Consider the following 20,206-nt stretch of genomic DNA (forward strand, 5'->3'; position numbering starts at 1 on the left):
CAAATCCCACCGGAGTCATCTTGCACAAACTTGGGGGAATTGCTGCTCTCAAAACAAAAGCATATACACATCGATTGACGAAATCTGATATAGCTTCGTGATTCAGCTGGGTTATCCATCCACATCCAATCAAACAGAAAGGTTACCAAGATTCTCTGATCCAGTTGCTTCTGGCTCGACCACAAGGGTCACTTTAGATACCCTCGGCCATTGGAGTCGTTCAAGATTCTATTCTATCACCTACCAAGCCTTTTAGAAACGGGTGAATCAGATGCTTAGGTGAGGCATCTTTTTCTACTTGGTCCCGTATGGGGTTGAGATGGAGCTATCATTCATTTGTCTATTGTTATTAGGGCTGCACAACAAGTCTGCTTTACTCGTTTATAAATGAGATGAGTTTTAGCTTACGAAGATACTCGAAACCATAAACGAGTCGAATTTGAGTTTTAGGAACTCGACTTGTTTATAATCAACTCGACTCAAAAACCGATATTCTATATAATATTGTTGAAACCGGTTTCACAAGTTACATGAGTTAAATGAGTTACACGAGTTAACGCTTACACAAGTTAAATGAGTTAGTACTTATGTTAAACGAGTTAGCACCTAAGGGAATCAAATGGGTTAAACGAGTCGAATTTGAGCTCAATTTTGTATAGTCAAGTCGAGCTCGAGCTTGCTATAAGGAGCTTGAGTCGAGTTCGAGCTAAGCTCAAACTTAAATCGAGTTCAAGCCAAGCTCGAACTTAAATCGAGTTCAAGCCAAGCTCGAACTCGAGGTTTTTGAGCCGAGTCGAGCTCGAGCTGGCCAAGCTCGGGCTTGACTCGGCTAGTGTGCAGCCCTCATTGTTATACACATAAGCCCTTTGAAGGAGGTGGATTTGAAGTGCTTGGCCGGAGAATAGGACACCATATTGTCTGAGCAGGGAGAGTTGGTGAGATGCTACTCGTTTTTGTATCCCATATTTCGTTTCAATGGGAGTTTTGGGTGCTCGAATTCCCGACTCGATTATTGGTTGCTGTTCTGCTGCATGCCGATTTATGGGTTTGGAAATTAAACATAAGAAGCTACTGTTTTCCACTTTAGTTCGATTCAGACCTACTCATCAACCAAGTCCGACCATTAAATCTTACAAGAAAACAGCTCCATGATCGACCTCAAGCAACAGGATAACAGAATATTTGATTTAAGATCTTCAACTCTGCTCAATTTTAAGCAAGCAGGGGTTGATCACCGTTTGTGCCTTTAGATAAAGCACTCTCGAATCATGGTGCGTAAATCCGAGCCGTTTACATTCGCAGGCCCAATGGAAAGAAAGAGTCGATTCACCGACACGTTTGGTTGTCGACGTGGACTGCTGTTGACAGATGGACTCGTGTATGAGAACGCCCTCCCATGACGCCTCCTCCCCATTTCCGCCGGGGAGGAAAAGGGTAACAGGAGGAGGAGGACGAGGAGGAGAAACTAGTGACTGGAGGCGGAACACGAATTCCTAGAGGTTGGGGTCTCGATCGACTCGAATAACTTTTCATTCGTCTGCTACATCGTTTGGAGTTTATACTGAGATCTCTAGCTCATGGAGTAAACTGGGTGTTTTTCTTGCTTGTGTACGCTTCTGGATGATGGGTTTTCTTCAATTTTTTCGGAGTTCTGCTTTGCTTAATGTATTCCTTGTCTTGGTCATTGGGAATGGGTATGTTGATTTAGAAGGTTTTTCTGTAGAACTGAATTACGCAACTTGCTAGTAGCCAAAACCACCGGATTGTCTGCTCCGGTGGCAGTAGGCTTCTGCTTTCTTTGTAGAGTCGCCACTTTTAACATGAGAAGTCGGTTTTCATTCTGGTATATACTTTGTCTGATTAATAATTTGTGAGAAATTATAAGCTTTTTGCTCTTTGTCCGAGAAGATGTGGCTTTTTAATCATCATTTTTGTGGCGCTTCTGATCAACTGTTGTTATCGTGGGAATGATTCAGTTTCGGTTTTCTCGGTTAGCCTGTCTTGTGAAGCTAGAGAATTTTTATTTAGGTAATAAAAATCAAGTCAAGGAAATTTTAATTTACTTCTATTTGTGCTTTTCCTTTTCCTGCTACGGTAACGTGTGTTTTCGGGACTGTCGGTGGTTAGCTTCTTTCCTCTTGAGAAGCACAGAGGAATAAATAATAAATTCCCGAGGATACTAAATGATGGGCTTAGATTAGTATTGCATAAGGGTTCTGTGGTTTATTTCCTATCGTCGGTGGCTTTTTGTTAGATGAATTAGCTTACATGATCAAGCATATTAGAGGTGAAGTTGTAAAATGCAACGTTTTAGCTGCCTCATATCAAATCGGTTCAGAGAGTTGACCTTGCTTTACCAAACTATAAGTTGTAGTAGTAGGTTTATTATTTTGTAAATTGTTGACATCAGTTTATTTTGCACGATGTGGCCCGCTGAATAGGAGAATTACTTTAGTGTGTTGAACAGATAGGAAGAAACGTTGAAGAACAGTGGAGTTTTATAAATTTGTGGATGGCGCAAGCTTCTGCAACCACTGAAGACTTTGACTATTCCGTTGGGAAGCTTCCAGATCATTTGCTAATAGAAATTTTCACCAGACTGCCTCCTTCCCAATTTGTTGTGATATCCTGTGTTAAAAAACAGTGGGCTACTTTGCTCAAAGGAGAACCATTCTGGCAAGCTGCTCTTGTCAAGACTTGGCCTTTTGCTGGCGAAAGGAAGAGGTGGCCAGGTCCAATTTCTCAAGGCCCAAGCAGAAGGTAAAATCTCCAAAATTGATGAAATTGCCCTTCCGCTGCTATTTGGGTGCATCCATGTCCTGGGAGTTTTGGTTGCTTACACTTTCTTATATTCTTGTGCTTGGTATGTTGTATTTTTTAATTTTCGTAATTTGGACGCTATATCACTTTAGTTGCATTCCCTTTTTATTTGAGAGATGTATCAAGGCATGATTGATCCATAGGACATGCATAGAGCTTGTCTTGGCACGTACACGTAAATCTGAAATGGTTTTCTTGTGTTCTTGGAATCTAATGGACGAGCCACATTGAGATAAGTTCTTTTTTAACATGAATTGAACATCAAAAGATAGACCTAAAGGAGCAAAGATATCTGGGCATCAATGCCCACTCTAGTACTAATAAATATATTTTAACTTGCATGTGCAGGGTCTTATGCTTACCCATGTGAAACAACAACCGTGCTGTGTGCTTCCATTGTGTAGGTGAGATGATAATTGCATCTCCATATAGTGAAATATGACGCTCAGTTTTTTTCAATCTATGCAGTCTATTGAGAACGTTCTACTGATGCACCGGTACAGATTATCAAGATACTTTAAAAGATTTATTTTGCTTCGCATATAATTGCTTTGAATTGCTTTGGGAACAAAAAACATATATTGGATGCAATGACACATATTGATCATTATAGTGGAACATGCTTCCTCGCGTCTACTTTTTAACTGCTGGTTATACCCTTTTACTAAATTTATTCACTCTGCTCGTTTATAGTCATAACTTACAAAATTAATAAATTTGTTCAGTCTGCTCGTTTGTAGCCTTTTGCTAAATTTGCCTTGTTATGATTGTCTTTGTGAGTTTGTTCTTGCCCTTTGGACATTTAACATGTTCTGATTGCATATTTTTCATGCATGATTGTTGTTCAAGTTTCTTTCTCCTCCTGAAGCTTCTTCTATGTCCTGTATTTCTTTCCATTAAGCACTACTATTCTTATACCTCCATTTATAATAATGAAAAAAATGTTTTACCTTATGCATGTTGCGTTGTATTTAGAAATAAGTTCACCTTGATATTATATTTATGCAACCCCAGATTTGGATTGGCATACTGATGTTGAACATGGTAATTCAGGCGATATGCAGCTTTGCATGTTACTAGAAATATTTTCTCAGTTAATGATGAGATTGGCGAGCTCATGGGCCACGTTTATTTGTTTCTGAAAGAGAAGCTTGAGAATGCAACAGGAACCCTACCAACCAGGATACTTCATGGAACTGTCATTGGTACAGCTGATACTGATACTTCATTTGTGTATATTTGTTGGTGTCTTATTTGAAAGATACTGGTGTTGGTTATTTGTTTGTGAGTTTGATTGATTTTCAACAGGAAGAGAGCTAAACTGCTCAGTAGTTTAGGCAGTTGTCTGGTCTACTGCAGTCATAAATTTATGACTGGTGATCCAGCCATTTGTAAATTCCTTTTCTTGCGCATCAAATTAATCTGCATCAGAAACTTCATGAGTTGGATGACAAAAAAGTTGCGCCGGGCAGTTTTTGAGCCATTAAAGACTTAGTGAACTTCTGAATGCAATAATTTGTTGATGCGCAGAAATCAATAAAGGTTGAAGGCAGTTTTGAGGAACCATATGAAGAGACGCATGAATGCTTTTGGATGGATATTTTCAGAATTTATGCTAAACATAGCCAGAAAAAAGTATGTGCTATATTTTTTTTTATGCATAATATTTTGCTCTCTTAGACAATTGCCTTTGGAATGAAGGATCTGGATCGAAAAGTATGATGTGCAGTTAGGTTAAGTATGTACTGCAAACATCTGCTAAACCTGGTTGAGTACATTTGCAGTTTGTCTCTTTCTTTGGAACAATTATCTCCATTTTTGCCATTTTAAGAAGGTGGTGTTCTGTAGTTTTCTCTTCATTCAAGTGCTTGTCCGTCGCCAAATTCTTTATACATTGTTTTCCCGTTGAAAACTCTTATTGCTTTCTGAACCATTTTTTTCTTCTCTTCTTTTAGGCCCAATGCATGTACAGGCGTAATCAAACTCTTTTCATGTGCAGATCAGTTTATCACCTGTGGCAAATCTAGAGATTGTGCCCATGAGCTTGCTTCACAAATATGGTTAGCTGTGATCAACAACTTGGAAGAGAATGAGCATACGTTCCAACTGCTCAAACATCTTGCCGAAAGAGCTGTGAGCATAGTCAACACTTTAATTTTCATCAACTGTGTTAAAAACATTGAGATCATGTAAGATTTTTCTTGGGTTCTCAGGCCTTTCTTCCAGATGAGTATAGATTCTCTTCTGAGGTTCAAGGACGGATTTTCGAGAAGCTTTTCACAGATTTTCGTGATTGTTTAGTTCATGGGGAGCGAGATATTATGCTGGCCTGCGCAAGGAGCAAATTTCATCCGATTCCATGTGCATGGTTGGGCTACTAGCAGCTCCTCCACTTCAACGATGCCATGTGCAGGTCCGGGCACCGAAAGACCATTTGGAAGCTGTGCACGGGTCTCCGGAGATACATATGCGTCCTTTCATATTTTTTGTGCTTTTACAGGTGATGCGGCAAGGGAAGCTTCTTTGATCTACCACCGAATGGGAACATGAGATGTATCCTCTCGACTGCCTCCAAAATCTTCCCTTGTTTTGTCAAATAGACGTCCGGATACAGTCTTGCTCATATTCTGTGATAACTATATATTTAGAAACTCTGTTACGTGTAGATACGCAATGTGTAGATATCCTCCATAGAATTCAGCGTCATGTCATCTGTATTTGCTCATAGTGATTCAGCTTTACTTGTGGCAACATGTACATTGACTTGGAAAACTTGATTCAGTATGCAGCTAATGAGACTGAGACAGGACTTGCTCTATCCAGTCACTACCATGGACGAGCACAGGTCAGTCCTACTCAGCCTGCAGGGTGGCTCCTAAGCCTGTCATGGTCCCCATGGCCTTAGCCCATTATATGCTGGATTCAGTTTCTACGCCAGCCGTTTCCTTCTCAGTTATGGAAAGAAAAAGGGTAGTCACTTTATGCTGGTTGTTGGGTTTTAAGTTCTTCTGTCCTGTGTTCAGGCCATTTTAAATGACATGGCACATCAGATCTGTCCTCCCTATTACATTCATCTGGATGTGACATCAGAAGGGTATCTTTTTTAGTGCAGATTTCATCACTGTTAGGTTGCAGGAGATAAATTTCATCGTTTCATTAGTTTACAGTGGATGACAGGGTGCCACCAAACTCATCGTGCTTTGCAGTCTGATCATTAAAGACCACCTTTAATCGGACTTCGCGACCTCCTGCGCTTATATAATGCCAAATTCCGTGCTATTGAAGTTCCAAGAAGCGGCACGAACAGAGGTCTTAAATTTTTATGGTTGCTACTTAAAGCTACTTTAGTCTTGGTCGGCCATGTCTCCGGTCAGGTTGTGGGGTCTATGCTCCGGTTGGTAAAAGCCTGGAGTACGTAACAGAAGAATATGGGTTTCCATTGTAGGATTAAACATTAGGAATTTGCAGCCCGAATCCACTTACTGCAGATGCTGCCCATGTAACACGGATGCCTCGTTGTGGAACACATTGCTGGAGGCAAAAATTAGAATGACAGACTGGAGCAGCAGTATAATGAACACATGTACATGTCTGCTCACGTGTGAGAGAGAAAGAGAGCACCGATAAAATGCATTTACGGTGATGAGCTATCACCAAGATAAAATGATACGTCAACGGGAAAAAAGCTAGTCGAGTCAACTGCAAACGGTGGGCACTGCACCAAAGCCTACGTCCCAAAGTAGGCCAAGCAGGCCCTCAACCTCAAGGGGCAGGAGGTAGAAAATAGGCTTTAGCTTCTCGGGCATAACATCACACCCCCCCAAGATAAACACACACACAAAACAGAGAGTATAGAAAAGGATGAAAGGAACCATGAAAGCGACCAATGCCAAAGGCCAAGGTAACATCGCTCTTTAGCAGCAGGCAGCAGATAGAAGAGAAGGCTGGCGTCCCTAAAAATGTGTGTGTGAGAAAGAGAGAGAGAGATTCTATCAACTGGCCTGATAAGAAAAACATTACTAGTGACCAGTATTCAGCTTTTTGTTTTTTGCTGACCACAGTGCGAATCAGCTAGACAGGGTAGGCAGTGAGATTCATAAATTACAGAATATAGGTAAATACAGCTCTATTCTGATCCAAATTAGCACCTTCCTAAGAGATGATTTGAGCAAGGTAGTTTAGAATAATCCAACCACCAGGTTCAATACACGTAACTGTTCGCAATACAGTCATTAAACCCAAGTACCCAACTTTATACTTAGCCACCAATACAGACGTCGAGCTAAATCTGCCACCAGAGACCAGGAAAAAGCCCATTCTAGTAGCTGGAATCAACATGGAAAGAGAATAGGAGAGGCATTCCTCTGTAAGCTGCCTCCTGGAAAATCCAGCTTCCCGATCTTCTCTGCACACCAGTGCAACTGCTCTTCGTTAATCCTCCCCATCCTCAGCACCCTAGACACTATCCTCATATCAATGAGACCAAGCAAAAGTTCTATTTCTTCAGGTGACTCTGGCCAGGATTTCCTTTTCCACCCTTTCTTTTTCTTGAATAGCTCCTTCAGTTTCATCTTTTTCTGGATCCATTATAGGCAAAAACATTAGAAGTTCCACCACTCATCAATTGAGGATTCCGTTAATAATAATGGAAAAAAAAAACTCAAGCAGGGAAACAAATTCTTTTGCTACATAACATAGAACAGTGCTGATGTGACTGGGATTGCTTGTACGACTGCCATAATAGGCAGCCTCATGCCAATTGTTCTTGTCATGAATTGTGTACCCGAGAAATGTAAAGGCTAGAATAGAATATGTGAAAGAAAAGAGAATTTAAGGAGCACCTTGTCAAGATCAGTTTTAATCTGATGAAGTGGACCGGAAGCCTGGCTATGGCCTCCAAAAACATTCAGAAAGCTAGCTGGTTTTTTCTTATCTGCCTTGAGAAACTGGCGGAAGATCAGAATAGAATCTTGAATTAACCGAAGGAGGTCAGAGAAAGAGGCGGATGAATCCGAGTCCGACTCTTCACTAGTTTCTTTCTGGTCAGCACCTTCACACATACAAGGGGCGATCAGTTTACCATGAAATAGAAAAAATCGAAACACTGCAAATGCAATAAAGCCTCATTATCTCGTCGAAGAATTATGAAACCTAAAATTTAGGCTGCATATATGAAAGACACAGAAATCAAAAATAAAATGAACCCCTAGTAACATCTAAAATAACGTCACCAAAATAGTAGTTGTTCTGGCTTCTAAACATTCTAAAGAGAGAAGGAACACCAATAAAATAACATAAATAAGCAACACACCATTCTTGTCAAACGTATGGAAACGAAGAAAAGGACAATATTCCAGGATCAGGTTACATTTCATTAAAATACACAGTAACTTTGCGGTTGCATATGTAAGATCGCAGCACCTAGCTCATAAAATTCCCTCACACGGCATAAATAGAAGGAACGATGTACTCGGCAACGGCAATCACCTTGAAAGCTCGGGACCTGAAGCAACTTTGGCATGGAAACTCTAGCCCGGGCATAAATCTCCGGTCTATTACCGGGTTCAAAAGGCTCATTCTCAATGAACCTCTGTAGCAGAACTTGAAATTGCTGAAAGTGCTCAGCAACACGGGCATAACATGGATGAAGTTGGCATTCAGTTGATATAATCTTCTCTCTGGCCTGTTTGTATAGGCAGTGAAGAGCTTCCCAAGTCAAGCAAACTTGAGCCACATATGCAGTTTCAAGCTCTTGATATGGATCATGCGGCGCTTGCAGCTGTTCAGCATCATCATGAAATCCCTGCTTCTTCAGTGACAAACGCCGAAGAGTTGATGCCAACTTCTTTGTTGTAGACGTTGGAGTTCTTTTGGCAGGCAAGGGCGACCCTGAAAGAAAAAAAGGGGAAGGTTATGACATTGAAAATTAAAAAAGGCAATAAAGAACAGAATGACAGACTCGTCCATCCTATGATGCTTGAACACGACTCTAACGATGTTAATGGCCAATCCTGTTCTTGGCGATAGGTCACTAAAGTTTTTTCCCTGAGGAGTTTAGAAAAGAACAGTTTTTTCTAGTAATTCAGAAGTTTCAAAAGGAAATAACCAATTGCTGGAAATCCATATTTACAAACTTTCACAAGAAGAAATTTGGTTGAGAGAAAAAAATATCGAGACCCAAAACTATATGTTACAAGGTACTATCGACACGCTTAGCCATTAAAAAACATCAACAAATAAGTAACCTTAAATACATGACAATCATAATATGCAATCATTATAAACCATTATCATATATTGCAGGCAAATACCAAACTGGAAATATTCAAAAATCAAATCGAAGAGAGTTCTATCAACTATCCGAGAAAAAACCAAGTTGCAAGCTACATAGAGACGCTACTTTCAAAAGAACAATGTAAGATGTGCTGCATTCACAAGAAAAAGATTTCATTTTCTCTTTGGCTGATCAGGTATCACTTTGTGTCATGAATCAACACAGCAAACGAAAATGCGATCAAAGAGTAATCTGCAACGGATACCTGCGTCAGGCATCTGCTCAGCAGTAACCTTATCAAAGAACAGCATCTTCTCGCTATACTTGTCGTACACGTTTTCGAACGCGGAACATGAACTGCTATCCTCAGCCTCGGAATCTCTCCACTCACTGGAGCTCGATTCCTCCTCCATGTACCCATCCTCCTCGGGTATCTCTACCATGAAACTGTTCTTCCTTAGTTCTTTCAAACGCCTCTTCACTTCACCAGTTATGAAATCATCGTCGTCGTCCTCCATGTCTCCAGAATTATCATTGTCATTTATAACTGGTGCAGGTTGCGATTCCTCCTTTATAATGTTGACTTCGCTTGGTACCTGATTCAGTTCTGGATCTTTTCCCTCAGTTTTCTTATGACCCTTCTTAAAGAGTTTCCCATTAAAGAAATTCATATTTACGCCTACGAGGTCCCACTTCTTTTACTAAACTCTCAGCAACTTCAGGTCGGATCCTCTACAAATTTTTAGCGACAAAGTTCCAGGCTTACAGAGAAGGGGGATGGGGACTGAAACTAAACTAAGTAATTGAACTACTTGGGATGTTCTAAAGATAATTTCTAACATAGACTTTGATATCGAACTCTATGAAATCATGCACATGAGAATCGACCTAACTGACTGGTTCATTCGTTTGAGAAAGTATCAGCGCAAAAGCTACAAACCATCATCCCCTAGGCAACCGATCGACATGTCTAAGAGCTTCAAAATGACCCTTTTAAGAACCTGAGAGATGCTCCAGCACCACCAACCTTAAGCTCTTCTCCTCACCTTGGCCTTCACCTCCTTTAGATAAAAACCATCCTTTTGCAGCAGATCACCAACACCATTCTTCTGTATTGACAATGGGAATACAGGAAAGAGACAACATTCTCAATGAAATGCAGATCATCAATGTGGGAAGGCAACCTTGAACTAAAACCCTCGCAAACCCTCCAACAGAGCAGATCTATGCAGAGCAAGAAACACCCTCAAAGTCTCAAGGGTTTACTGACTCATAAAGACCATGGAAGAGAAAGAAACCTCGAAAGGGACTGTATACACATAGATCAACCCCTTCCAAACCTAAAACCCTCTAATTTCCCTCGCTTTTCCCAGCCGTTGTTTCCACACACCAAAAGATCACCCGGAAAAAAGGAAAGAAAAAAAAAAAGTGGGAGAAAAAGCGATCCTATAAAAGATAGAATCTCCGGCGGGTATAGAAGGGCAGTAGCTAGAACTTAAGGGCCTGGGATTCGAATCCAACGGGGTCTACCCCGAGCTTGCGTATCAAAAAGAAAATAATATAAAAGCAGTCTCTCCCAAAAACATGCGAAAAATCAAAACCCCAGGGAGTCTCACCAACTACAACCTCACCCACATTCCCTATCGCCAAAAGCCCCGCCTAAACGACCAAACAACTACTCCCCAGATCTACAACAACAGATCAAAGTGAAAAGATGAACAGGAAACCATGAAAGGAGTTCAGGACAGAGGAAAAAAAAAATCGAAAACTGGGAGCAACCAACTTGGAAAACCCTAAACCTCCTGCTCCACCAAAAAACCCCCTGAAAAGCCGAGAAACTCCAAGAAGAAGGAAAGGCATTCAGAGATGCAACGTCAAGCGTCTAGAGCTGTCGAGTATAAGCAAGTCGAGAAGGATAAAAACCCTTAATGAACAAAATGTGGGAGGAAGAAAAGTTGGCGGTGGAAGAGTGCCTGAGAGACACAGAGATTAAAAGAGAGAGAGAAAACAAAGCGTTTCCCTCCACCTCTAACCTCCACTCCTGTGCCATTTTTGTGGCAGAGTCGGCATGGAATTCTAGGACCAGTTGGAGCCTACGGAGGGGCAAAACGGGGATTTCGAGAAAGAGGAAGAGTAGCCTTCACTTTCCTCCCTTCACCTCCCTCGGCTGCACGGAGCCCTAGAGAGAGAGGGATCAGAGAGACTCACTGTGGTGCAGAGAGAGACGCACAGAGACAGTGGAGGCCGTTCGGGAGGGTGGGAGGGAAAATGTCCTCTTTTAGAAAATATTACCGTCTAACCCCTCATTACTTTTAAACTATTTCCATAATCCACAAAACATTTTCTGAAAATTCTTAATACCACCCACTGATCTGGGGCAAAGCTCGAGCTTTCGAGGGTTTTTTGAAATTAACAGTAACTTAAATGATGATGCAGAATTCACTGCAAAATTATATGCGTATCTAAAATTTTCATTAATAAGCATCGGATTCTCCGGGTCCCAGCCGGATGCGGTACACAGAATCCGATCCAAATATAGTGCCTTTCTTTTCACCGACGTAGGGATGGACACCCTGAACAAATCCGTTCTCGATCCATCTCGGGTTGGGAAACATATGAGACCAAATTCAAGAAGGTAAGTCAGAGGATGAGTCCGGCTCTGAACTCTGACCGCTTTGTTCCCTCCTCTTACTTGGCATGTGCATTGATTGATCAAGTTCAATCTTTCTTGGTTTGTAAATAATACATGAAGGATCTTTTGGCAGTAGATACGTCATGTTACCTTCGTGTTTGATGAATCTGTTATAAATAATTGTTAGTTAGATTCATAAAAAGTTAGTTTTAGATTCATAGAAAGTTAGTTTTATAGTTTCATGAATCTGCTTCAATCTTTAAACCAGATCTGCTTCAATCTTTAAACCAGTTTACTCGTGGTAGTGACTGAACTTTTGTTTTAAAATTTTAACATGAGCTAAAATAAAATTTTTTAAATTTTCTTACATGAGCTAAGCTAAAATTTTAAAAATTTACATGTAATTTTTTATTTTTAAAAAATCTAAGAAGAGCCCATGACCCCTACTTACGAAGTATTATTGTTGTCGTAAACCTTCCAAATTTTACAATTTGAGTATGCTATAACTTGGGCATAAGCAGATTACTCCATTAAACAGCATTTTAAAGGCAAAACGATGATTTAATTTAATAAGATTATTTGCCTCAACTAGCTCTACGTTAACATCCGTATCCGATTTATGTGATAATTTCAACAAATGCTTTTGTTAATATGTATATATAAAGTCAATGTTAATGGATGCAGGCAGTTGTCCAACTACTAATGTTAGTATAGTGACTGCTTTTGACAAATTTTTAAGCTTTAGCTGTTCACATCCGGCAAGATTGTATGTGTGTGCGCGCACGTATATATATATATATATATAATTTATTTATTTATTTATTTATTTATTGATGAAACATCCTTGAGCGGATAATAGAGTACCTATAGAATAAGGAATAGAGAATCACTAGACAGATAAAAATTAGCATACATATTAAATTGGTTTCATGAAATTTAGTTAAAAATGGGGTTTTTAGTCAGTTTGAGATAACTTGTTTTGCGTTTTTGGATAATCGCATCAAAGCACATTTTTTATAAATAACCATAACCAAGGGTGCCAAGTTATTCCCTCCATTTAAAAAAAGAAAAAGCAGCTTTTGCTAAAAACGAATTTTAGAAAATCTCATGTGCCGTTTCATCTAAATAAGCTTGAAATTTGGGAGGAAAACGAATTTTCACATCCAAAAATTGGGTTAAGACCCCTTTAAGTATTCGCTTCTTTACATTTTCTTTCAAGTTGTATATTAGAATCAATGTTTTTATATTAAACTAGTTAGCCATTTTATTTTATGTGTTTGATTCGACCGGACATCTGATAAGCATCTAACAACTCATTTTCAGTACGGACCCAAGATCAGAACGTGGGAGTAAATGCGTCCATGAATAAATAATCTCTCTGCCATTAAATCCGGAATCAGTCTGCCTTCGAATTGGCACCAAATCTGCTCTCCGAAAACCACGTTCCATCTCTTAGTTTTTATTTATTATAAATTTCAATATATATATATATATATATATATATATATATATATATATATATATATATATATATATATATATATATATATATATATATATAAACATCACTGGATATTGAGTTAAGAGATTTTGTTTGTTTCACCGAACATGGTGTTCTAAGATCCTAGGATCTTAGATCCATGGATTTAAGGTCAGATCTCCTTTCATATTACCCTTAATTTATGATTTTTAACATGTAACATGGATTTAAATTTATGTTATTATGATCATGATCCTTCAAAATACACCATTTTATGTAGCCTCAAATCTGAGACTCCGTTTGATGGTAGGAAAGAATTTAACATGGTAAATTTTTTTGAATATCCTGCCTCCTTCCTCACGCTAAAATAAGGAGCAAAGATGCCATCACCACACGATGAAGTTGAAATCTAAAATCGGTGGGAGGAAGAGGAAGGGAGGGAGGGAGAAGGGAATTGGAGAGCTTGCTGATGGGAAAGAGAAGGGGCGGAGATTGTTCGGTTGCCCAAAAGAGAGAGAGAGAGAGAGACTACTTTGTGATGGTGGTTCCTAGAGATTCGGTGGTGGTTCTTTTCATGGCCGGAATGTGGTGGTGGAGCTCAATAGCTGCAGCGATGATCGGCATAGAGGAACGAGAGAGCGAGAAAGGAGAGACAGCATTGCGGGTGAACTTCCCCGCGGTAAAAAGTCCGCCGTTAGGAGGTCGGATTTTTTTGCAGGTTAATTTTACCCTCGCCGTACACATTTTTCGGGTGAAAAATCGATGTTTGATGCACACACCGCTCACCGGGGTAAATTTCCCTCAACCGTACGAATTTCATCCAATGCACAGGAAAAATCATGTGCATCAAACAGGGCCTAAGATCCGAGAGATCTAAGTTCTTCCCAAAGCATGTAGAAACATAATAGTCAGCGACGAAGAAAATGCAAATCTTAGAAACTCCCTGTACTTCATAAATGTGATAATTGCTTCTCGTGATGAACCCCTTGGGTTGGAGACTACCATTATTTGAGGTGCATGGTGCAGTTCAAAACTCATCCTCACAAATTTGTGGTCGCACTTGATTGATTTGGATCTCATCCCTAGAAAAATTTTAAACCCAAGGATTTGATATTTATTAGTCTCGTAATTGAGATCCACTTAGTCAATCCCCTCTCCCTTAAGAAACTCCTTCTTTTACCAGATATTCTCACTTTCATTGATACATTAAATGTTTATCAAAAGAAGTGGGAGAGGTAAGAGTAAGAATATTTGGTAAAAGTAGGGGTTTCTTCAGGGAGAGGGAATTGACTAAGTGGATCTCAATCATGAGACTGGAAAATATCTAATCTTTGGGTTTTTAAACTTTTTATAGGAATGCGATCCAAATCAATCAAGTCCAATTGACCACAGCTCCCTAATGGTAAGTCCAGTCTATGACAGGGTTGGAGATCCAAAGGATCTAAATTATTGAGATCTGTTGGGATCAAACCAATTGCATTTCAACTCAAAGTAGGATACTCAAGTCCATCTTAAAAGAAGGATGTCTATCTGTTTTATGCTAGATTAAGTCATTTTGTCTTTGATACAACGCAACCGGATACACTCTTTTAGTTTCACAAGGTAAATAAAAGCTTATTTCCTTTCACGCATGTCTAGATCTTTTGGATAGTTGAAAAAATTCATGTCCTATAACGTGAGCATTTGATGGTCGGAGAAATCCATGTCATATATATATATATAATGTTGTCAAATGACAGAATATTTGAAAATTATCACTAAAACACCGTGCAATGGAAACACCATCAATTGTTTATTGTATAAAGATAATTTATAGTGTTTTCAATGATAGTTTATGGTAATGTTAGCCATGAATTTTTAAGTATTTAGCCATCTGACAGCCGATATATTTTATTTCTTCATTTGTTCCTCGGGTTAGAGGCCTCTATGAGGAAGGTCTTTAGTTCGATTTTCATTGACGCTATGATCATGTGTCTTAAGGTGGTAGAGCGTGACATCCAAGTTGAAGGGTGCACCGTTCTATCACTGACGCAGCTGAGGACCCCGAAGGCAAGGAAAATAGGGAGACCTTCGGGCATCGCTTTGGGCGATTGGATGATCCTCTCGCTCACCCCGAAAATGCGGTAGTGTGCATAATAAATGCCAAATGGATAAAATTTAAAAATTCATCTCTTAAAGACCCACAAATTATCACTAAATTCATTATAGATACATATTCAGTGTTTACTCACCGTGGCAGCTAATCATTTAGTTACTACTTATAAACCCTTTAAATATTTCTAAAAATTTTATACGGGGGATGAAACTTTCTTAAGATCGGGTACTATGGAGAAGGACTCTAATTCGAGATCTACAGTTTTCAAGTTCACATGCATCGAAGCTTACCTCGGATCCAAATTGATCAATACGGCGCAAGGGAGCATGGTTTAGCTGAACCAGATTCAGTTAAGATCCGAACTCTTAGGTTGCGTTTGATGTCTTAAAGATTTCAGATCTGAGAGGTTTGAAATCCACGATGACTGAATTATCAAACTGTGAATTTCATATCCATCCTAACGTGGATCTCAAATCCACGATCCAGTATAAAAAGACATGGATTTGAGATTTGATGGGGGGTTTGGACTTCAAAACCGTCCGCGGTGATCTCAGAGTTTCAAGTCTGAGGATTCGAACCCAACCCGTTGAAGACTTGAAATCTGGCTTCAGGTTCAAGTTGTCCTCAAAGTCGAAAACACCCTTTAATCTTATCTGAATTTACGGCGCCGTGGCGCCTTCGTCTTCCCCCCAGGTGGATCATTCTTTACAGGCATGTGCGGCCGGCACGTGCCGCGATGGAGCCGCGTCTGCTCGTTTACCGGCTGCGCACGTGCACTAACCTCAGACAGGTGAAGCAGGTGCACTCTTTCTTGGTCGCGTCCGGCGTGCAGGAAAATTTCGGGGGAGCTATGGTGTTGAAGATGGTCGATATGGGCCTGCTGGAATATGCGCAGCAAGTATTCGACGAAATTCGTCAGCCAAATGTGTTCGTGTCCAACTCGCTGCTTTCTGGTCTTTCATGGTCGGGATTGAAGGAGAAAGCAGTGAGGTGCTTCGTGTCGATCCACCGTAAGGACCACCTGCTCAATTCATTCTCGTTTTCGCCTGTTTTGAAGGCGTGTGCGGCGATTCCGGAAGTGCATGCAGGAAAGCAGATACATGCGTTGATAGTTAGAATGGGTTTCGGCTCGAACGTGGTCGTCCGAACGGGATTAGTCGATTTCTACGGGAAGCTAAGGGATATGGATTCCGCTGAGTGCGCTTTCAATGAGATATTGTGGAAGGACGTGGTCTCTTACAACGCATTGATATCTGGGTTCTCGAAGAATGGAAGAATGGAGGATGCTCGTCGAGTGTTTGATGAAATGCGGGAGAGGAATGTGGTGACTTGGAATGCGATGATATCTGGATATATGCATAATGGGAAGCACATGGAGGGAATGGAAATGTTCGAGCGCATGTGTGTTGAAGGAGTGGAGCCAAGTGAAGTCACTTTGGTGACGGCATTGTCTATTGCTGCTAAGCTTGGAGATCTGGAAAGGGGTCAGAGGATTAAGAATTTCATTGACGACATTGGATTCAAGATGAGCATGATTTTGTCAACTGCGGTCATGGAGATGTATGTGAAATGTGGGTCGGTAGGTGAAGCGCGCAAAATATTTGATGCAACTTCTGAGAGGGATGCTGTTTTTTGGACTACCATGATTGCTGGATACACACAGAATGGGCAGTTTGATGAAGCTATCATGCTATTTGATCAAATGAAGGAAGAGAAAGTAAAGCCCAACGAGGTTACACTTGTTAGTGTGCTCTCTGCATGTGCTCGCTCTGGATCTGCAGACGTTGGTGACGAGTTGGGGACTTACTTAGAGAGTGAAGATATGAGCTCCAGTGTGTTTGTTGGATCTGCATTAGTGGACATGTATGCGAAAACTGGAAAGATTGTAAAAGCTAGGCAAATGTTTGATAAAATTACTCATCGAGATGTTGTATCTTGGAATGCCATGATTGGAGGACTTGCCATGCATGGGCTTTTCAGCGATGTGGTCGAGCTATTTGGACAGATGCGAGAATTAGCAATTGAGCCCAACGATGTAACCTTTGTTGGGTTGCTAACTGCTTGTGTGCATGCAGGTCTAGTTGAGATGGGCTGTCGAATTTATGACTTCATGGAAACTGATTTTGGGATCATTCCTCAAATTGAGCATTGTGCTTGCATCGTTGATCTCTTCTGCCGGGCTGGGCTGGTGAGAGATGCTTATGCGTTCATAAGAAAGATGGTTCTAAAGCCTAATGCTGTTATATGGGGTACACTGCTGAGTGCTTGCAGGATCTGCAACGATGTAAAGTTGGCTGAGTTTGCGGCCAAGGAGCTGATGATATTGGAACCCAACAACTCGGGGAATTATGTACTCCTGTCAAACATATATGCAAATGCTGGCAGGTGGGATGATGCAGTGAGGTTGAGGGCCTTGATGAAGGAGAAAGGAGTACAGAAGAATCCAGCTTATAGTTGGATAGAGGTAGAAAACGTTGTTCATAAGTTTTTGGTTGGTGACACATCGCACCCTCAATCGGATGAAATTTATTGTGCCCTCGAATGCCTGGGCCTTGCCATCGAAGAGAGCAATGAATATATGTCTCTTTCTAGATGAATCGTGTTATAATATTAATATGCGTTCGGACCCCATGTGTCTCCCACAAAGCATCAAGCGAAGAGGTTAGGTACAATGCATCTAAGAGAACCCTGAGATATTCAAGCTTTAAAGCTCATTATTTCGGGTCGACAAGAAGCCGAGGAATGTATGGCATATAATAGCAACTAGGAGGTGAAGCTGACGCTCCTAAAGAATCTCTTGTTTCATGAAATCAATTACACTGTTTTGCAAGTATGTGCTTTGTTCTTGCATAATGGGAGTACGATGCTTTGTGGTTTCTAGCTTGAAGAAGCTAACCTAGCCCAAGGCAGTCTGGACATTTCTTGGGTAAGATAACTGACTTCAGCTAAAACAATTACATGTGCAGGCTCCATTTGCATAGGCTGTATCACGCCAACTCATGTACACTGTTGAAGCAGCAAACGCCATGGCTTCTAGTCAAAGGGAAGTCGCCACTAGAGTTCTTCAAAGGTAAAGTAAGGTTCCTAATAAAAACTTGGTGTGTCCACATGCTGATCCTTTGCTCATGGATAATGGATAATTAGTAGGTAAAGATCATCCTTTCAGTTGTCATTAAAAAAGTAATTAGTAGTTTGACATTGGAAGGTAATTTGGTCTAGCAACTATTGCAAAAAAGTTATCACAAAAATCTTCATGCTTATGCACGTAAATTGGACAAAGTGGGGGTAGTTTGAGGGTAAAAGCCTAAGAAAAACTTTCATTTTCCCTGTACTTGTCGTGTCTGCTGATGGTTCTTCAATATGGTGGAAGCGAAAAGAATCTAATGTGATCTTAGTTGTGCCGATGCCAATTGCTGTTCGGCTTTTCTAGTGTCAAGGTCTTCCACTCATGGATCTTTAAAGCACCTATGTCCTATGGGGGTATTTTGATGGTAAAAGCCTAAGAAAAACTTTCATTTTTCCTATGCTTGTCATGTCTGCTGATGGTTCTTCAATATGGTGGAAGCAAAAAGAATCTAATGTGATCTTAATTGCGCTGATGCCAACTGCTGTTCGGCTTTTCTAGTGTCAAGGTCTTCCACTCATGGATCTTTAAAGCACGTATGGGACTTCAATTAAGAGGAGAAAACCCTATGAAATTTCTCTTCAGACTGTTACATGGGCGTGCATGTTGGCTTCATGCTGCTTTCTCATTCCCTTCTTGCTTATTGGAGGTGTATTCTTTAATTCATGCAGCTCTTGCTTTAGGATCATCAACAGACACAGGATTGGAGTAGTCGAACTACAAACCAGGTGCTTGAGGTTGCATTTATTGCAATGGTGTCAACAAAGTGCACAGGTAATGCAAGGTCTTACAGCAGGTTGGAATTAGTATGTGTTCAACAGAGAGAGAGAGAGAGAGAGCACGTCCGGAAAGTGCCAAAGATATGATGCCGAAGAAGTTATTGCTTTGCCTTACCCAAATGAGCCAAAAGCGTTGGAAAAGTTGAAAGAAATTGAATGCTTATCTCCTTCTAGGTCTCCACAATTTGGTAGACTGTGCTGAAAATTCTTTTTTTGGATAGGTGAAAGGGAAAAACCCCCCTTCAGAACCGTAGGTTAGCTGGCCTTCGGTTGGTGAAACCTTTGGTGTCTCTTTCTTGCTAGAGAGTACATATAGCTCCAACCTTGTGGGATGGGATGCTATATTTCTACTTGGATCACTTATTCAGAGACTAGAGTCCAGCAGATTTGCAGTGAAGGAACGCTACCAGCTCTTGTATGAGTAAACCTCTTCCCTCGTTGCTGTGATCAAAGCCCTCGTGATCGAGGCTTTCTTGCGGAAGGTTTACTTGTTATCAGGTGTGGATCATTCTCTTGAGAAAATCCCAGGAGATCTTAGTGTATGAGAAAGCTAAAGAATATGGCATACTGTATAGAATATCAAAGACTTGTTACTGCAGAAATACTTGATAAACTGTAATGTTGAAAATCAGGAAAACGTTTTGTATCAGGACGCAAACACTTTCCAGTCCGAGCTCTAACATCTATAAAAATGAAATGTACGCGCTATTTATCATCTTCTACAATATGGTATAGGAGATGGACTATGTCCATCGTTAGATGTAAAATAGAGTGGTATTTCGTGGCAGAGACTAGAAAAGTCCCAGAACAACTAATAAAAAATGAGCATAAGAACTGGGCGCGGTCACTCGAACCTAGTGAGCAGAGAAAAAAAAAATGCAAACTAGTGGCGCTTCAAATAAATGAACTTAATCCTTTCCTTTTGTTCCTCTATCATGCTCTAGAAACAAAGCACAGAACTTATGTTGGATTCTTTAATTTTCCCTGTTTCAATGCTAAGCT

General features: G+C 40.4%; 3 protein-coding genes across 7 annotated transcripts; 2 read left to right on the plus strand and 1 right to left on the minus strand.

The window, feature by feature from the left end:
- Positions 1–1,355: 1,355 nt before the first annotated feature.
- On the plus strand, positions 1,356–5,802 carry LOC116264942 (uncharacterized). 2 transcript variants are annotated; one of them, XM_031645411.2, is made up of 5 exons: positions 1,356–1,499; positions 2,456–2,760; positions 3,874–4,025; positions 4,820–4,953; positions 5,034–5,802. In XM_031645411.2, the coding sequence occupies exons 2-5, from the start codon at positions 2,513–2,515 to the stop codon at positions 5,199–5,201; spliced, it is 702 nt and encodes a 233-aa protein (XP_031501271.1). In that variant the 5' UTR covers positions 1,356–1,499; positions 2,456–2,512; the 3' UTR covers positions 5,202–5,802. The 2 variants fall into 2 exon arrangements, with proteins under 2 accessions (XP_031501271.1, XP_031501272.1); XM_031645412.2 differs by having other exon boundaries at positions 1,400–1,499; positions 2,468–2,760.
- A 1,020-nt stretch (positions 5,803–6,822) lies between these two features.
- LOC116265036 (uncharacterized) lies at positions 6,823–11,331 on the minus strand. The gene is made up of 4 exons (XM_031645556.2): positions 9,360–11,331; positions 8,308–8,709; positions 7,662–7,870; positions 6,823–7,397 (listed from the first exon to the last, which is right to left on the minus strand). Exons 1-4 carry the CDS (start codon positions 9,763–9,765, stop codon positions 7,152–7,154), a joined length of 1,263 nt encoding a protein of 420 aa, XP_031501416.1. The 5' UTR covers positions 9,766–11,331; the 3' UTR covers positions 6,823–7,151.
- Positions 11,332–15,941: 4,610 nt separating this feature from the next.
- On the plus strand, positions 15,942–19,905 carry LOC116263834 (pentatricopeptide repeat-containing protein At1g08070, chloroplastic-like). Of its 4 annotated transcripts, XM_050080400.1 has the most exons (4): positions 15,942–18,131; positions 18,268–18,371; positions 19,097–19,199; positions 19,426–19,905. In XM_050080400.1, the coding sequence occupies exon 1, from the start codon at positions 16,038–16,040 to the stop codon at positions 17,895–17,897; it is 1,860 nt and encodes a 619-aa protein (XP_049936357.1). In that variant the 5' UTR covers positions 15,942–16,037; the 3' UTR covers positions 17,898–18,131; positions 18,268–18,371; positions 19,097–19,199; positions 19,426–19,905. The 4 variants fall into 4 exon arrangements, with proteins under 4 accessions (XP_049936357.1, XP_049936356.1, XP_031499487.1 ...); XM_050080399.1 differs by having other exon boundaries at positions 18,268–18,376; positions 19,097–19,905; XM_031643627.2 differs by having other exon boundaries at positions 19,097–19,904.
- Positions 19,906–20,206: the final 301 nt, after the last annotated feature.

This window comes from Nymphaea colorata, chromosome 11 (genome assembly GCF_008831285.2).
Source record: "Nymphaea colorata isolate Beijing-Zhang1983 chromosome 11, ASM883128v2, whole genome shotgun sequence".
In the NCBI taxonomy this organism is placed as follows: Eukaryota; Viridiplantae; Streptophyta; class Magnoliopsida; order Nymphaeales; family Nymphaeaceae; genus Nymphaea; species Nymphaea colorata.

Excerpts from the sequence above, each read along its gene's own strand:
- LOC116265036 (XM_031645556.2), bottom strand. The coding sequence starts at position 9,765 with ATGAATTTCTTTAATGGGAAACTCTTTAAGAAGGGTCATAAGAAAACT. Across the intron at positions 8,710-9,359 it reads TGAGCAGATGCCTGACGCAG|GGTCGCCCTTGCCTGCCAAA; the intron begins GTATCCGTTGCA and ends TTTTTCTTTCAG. Across the intron at positions 7,871-8,307 it reads TCAGGTCCCGAGCTTTCAAG|GTGCTGACCAGAAAGAAACT; the intron begins GTGATTGCCGTT and ends GTATGTGTGAAG.
- LOC116263834 (XM_050080399.1), top strand. The coding sequence starts at position 16,038 with ATGGAGCCGCGTCTGCTCGTTTACCGGCTGCGCACGTGCACTAACCTC.
- LOC116264942 (XM_031645411.2), top strand. The coding sequence starts at position 2,513 with ATGGCGCAAGCTTCTGCAACCACTGAAGACTTTGACTATTCCGTTGGG. Across the intron at positions 2,761-3,873 it reads TCTCAAGGCCCAAGCAGAAG|GCGATATGCAGCTTTGCATG; the intron begins GTAAAATCTCCA and ends ATGGTAATTCAG. Across the intron at positions 4,954-5,033 it reads AACATCTTGCCGAAAGAGCT|GCCTTTCTTCCAGATGAGTA; the intron begins GTGAGCATAGTC and ends TTGGGTTCTCAG.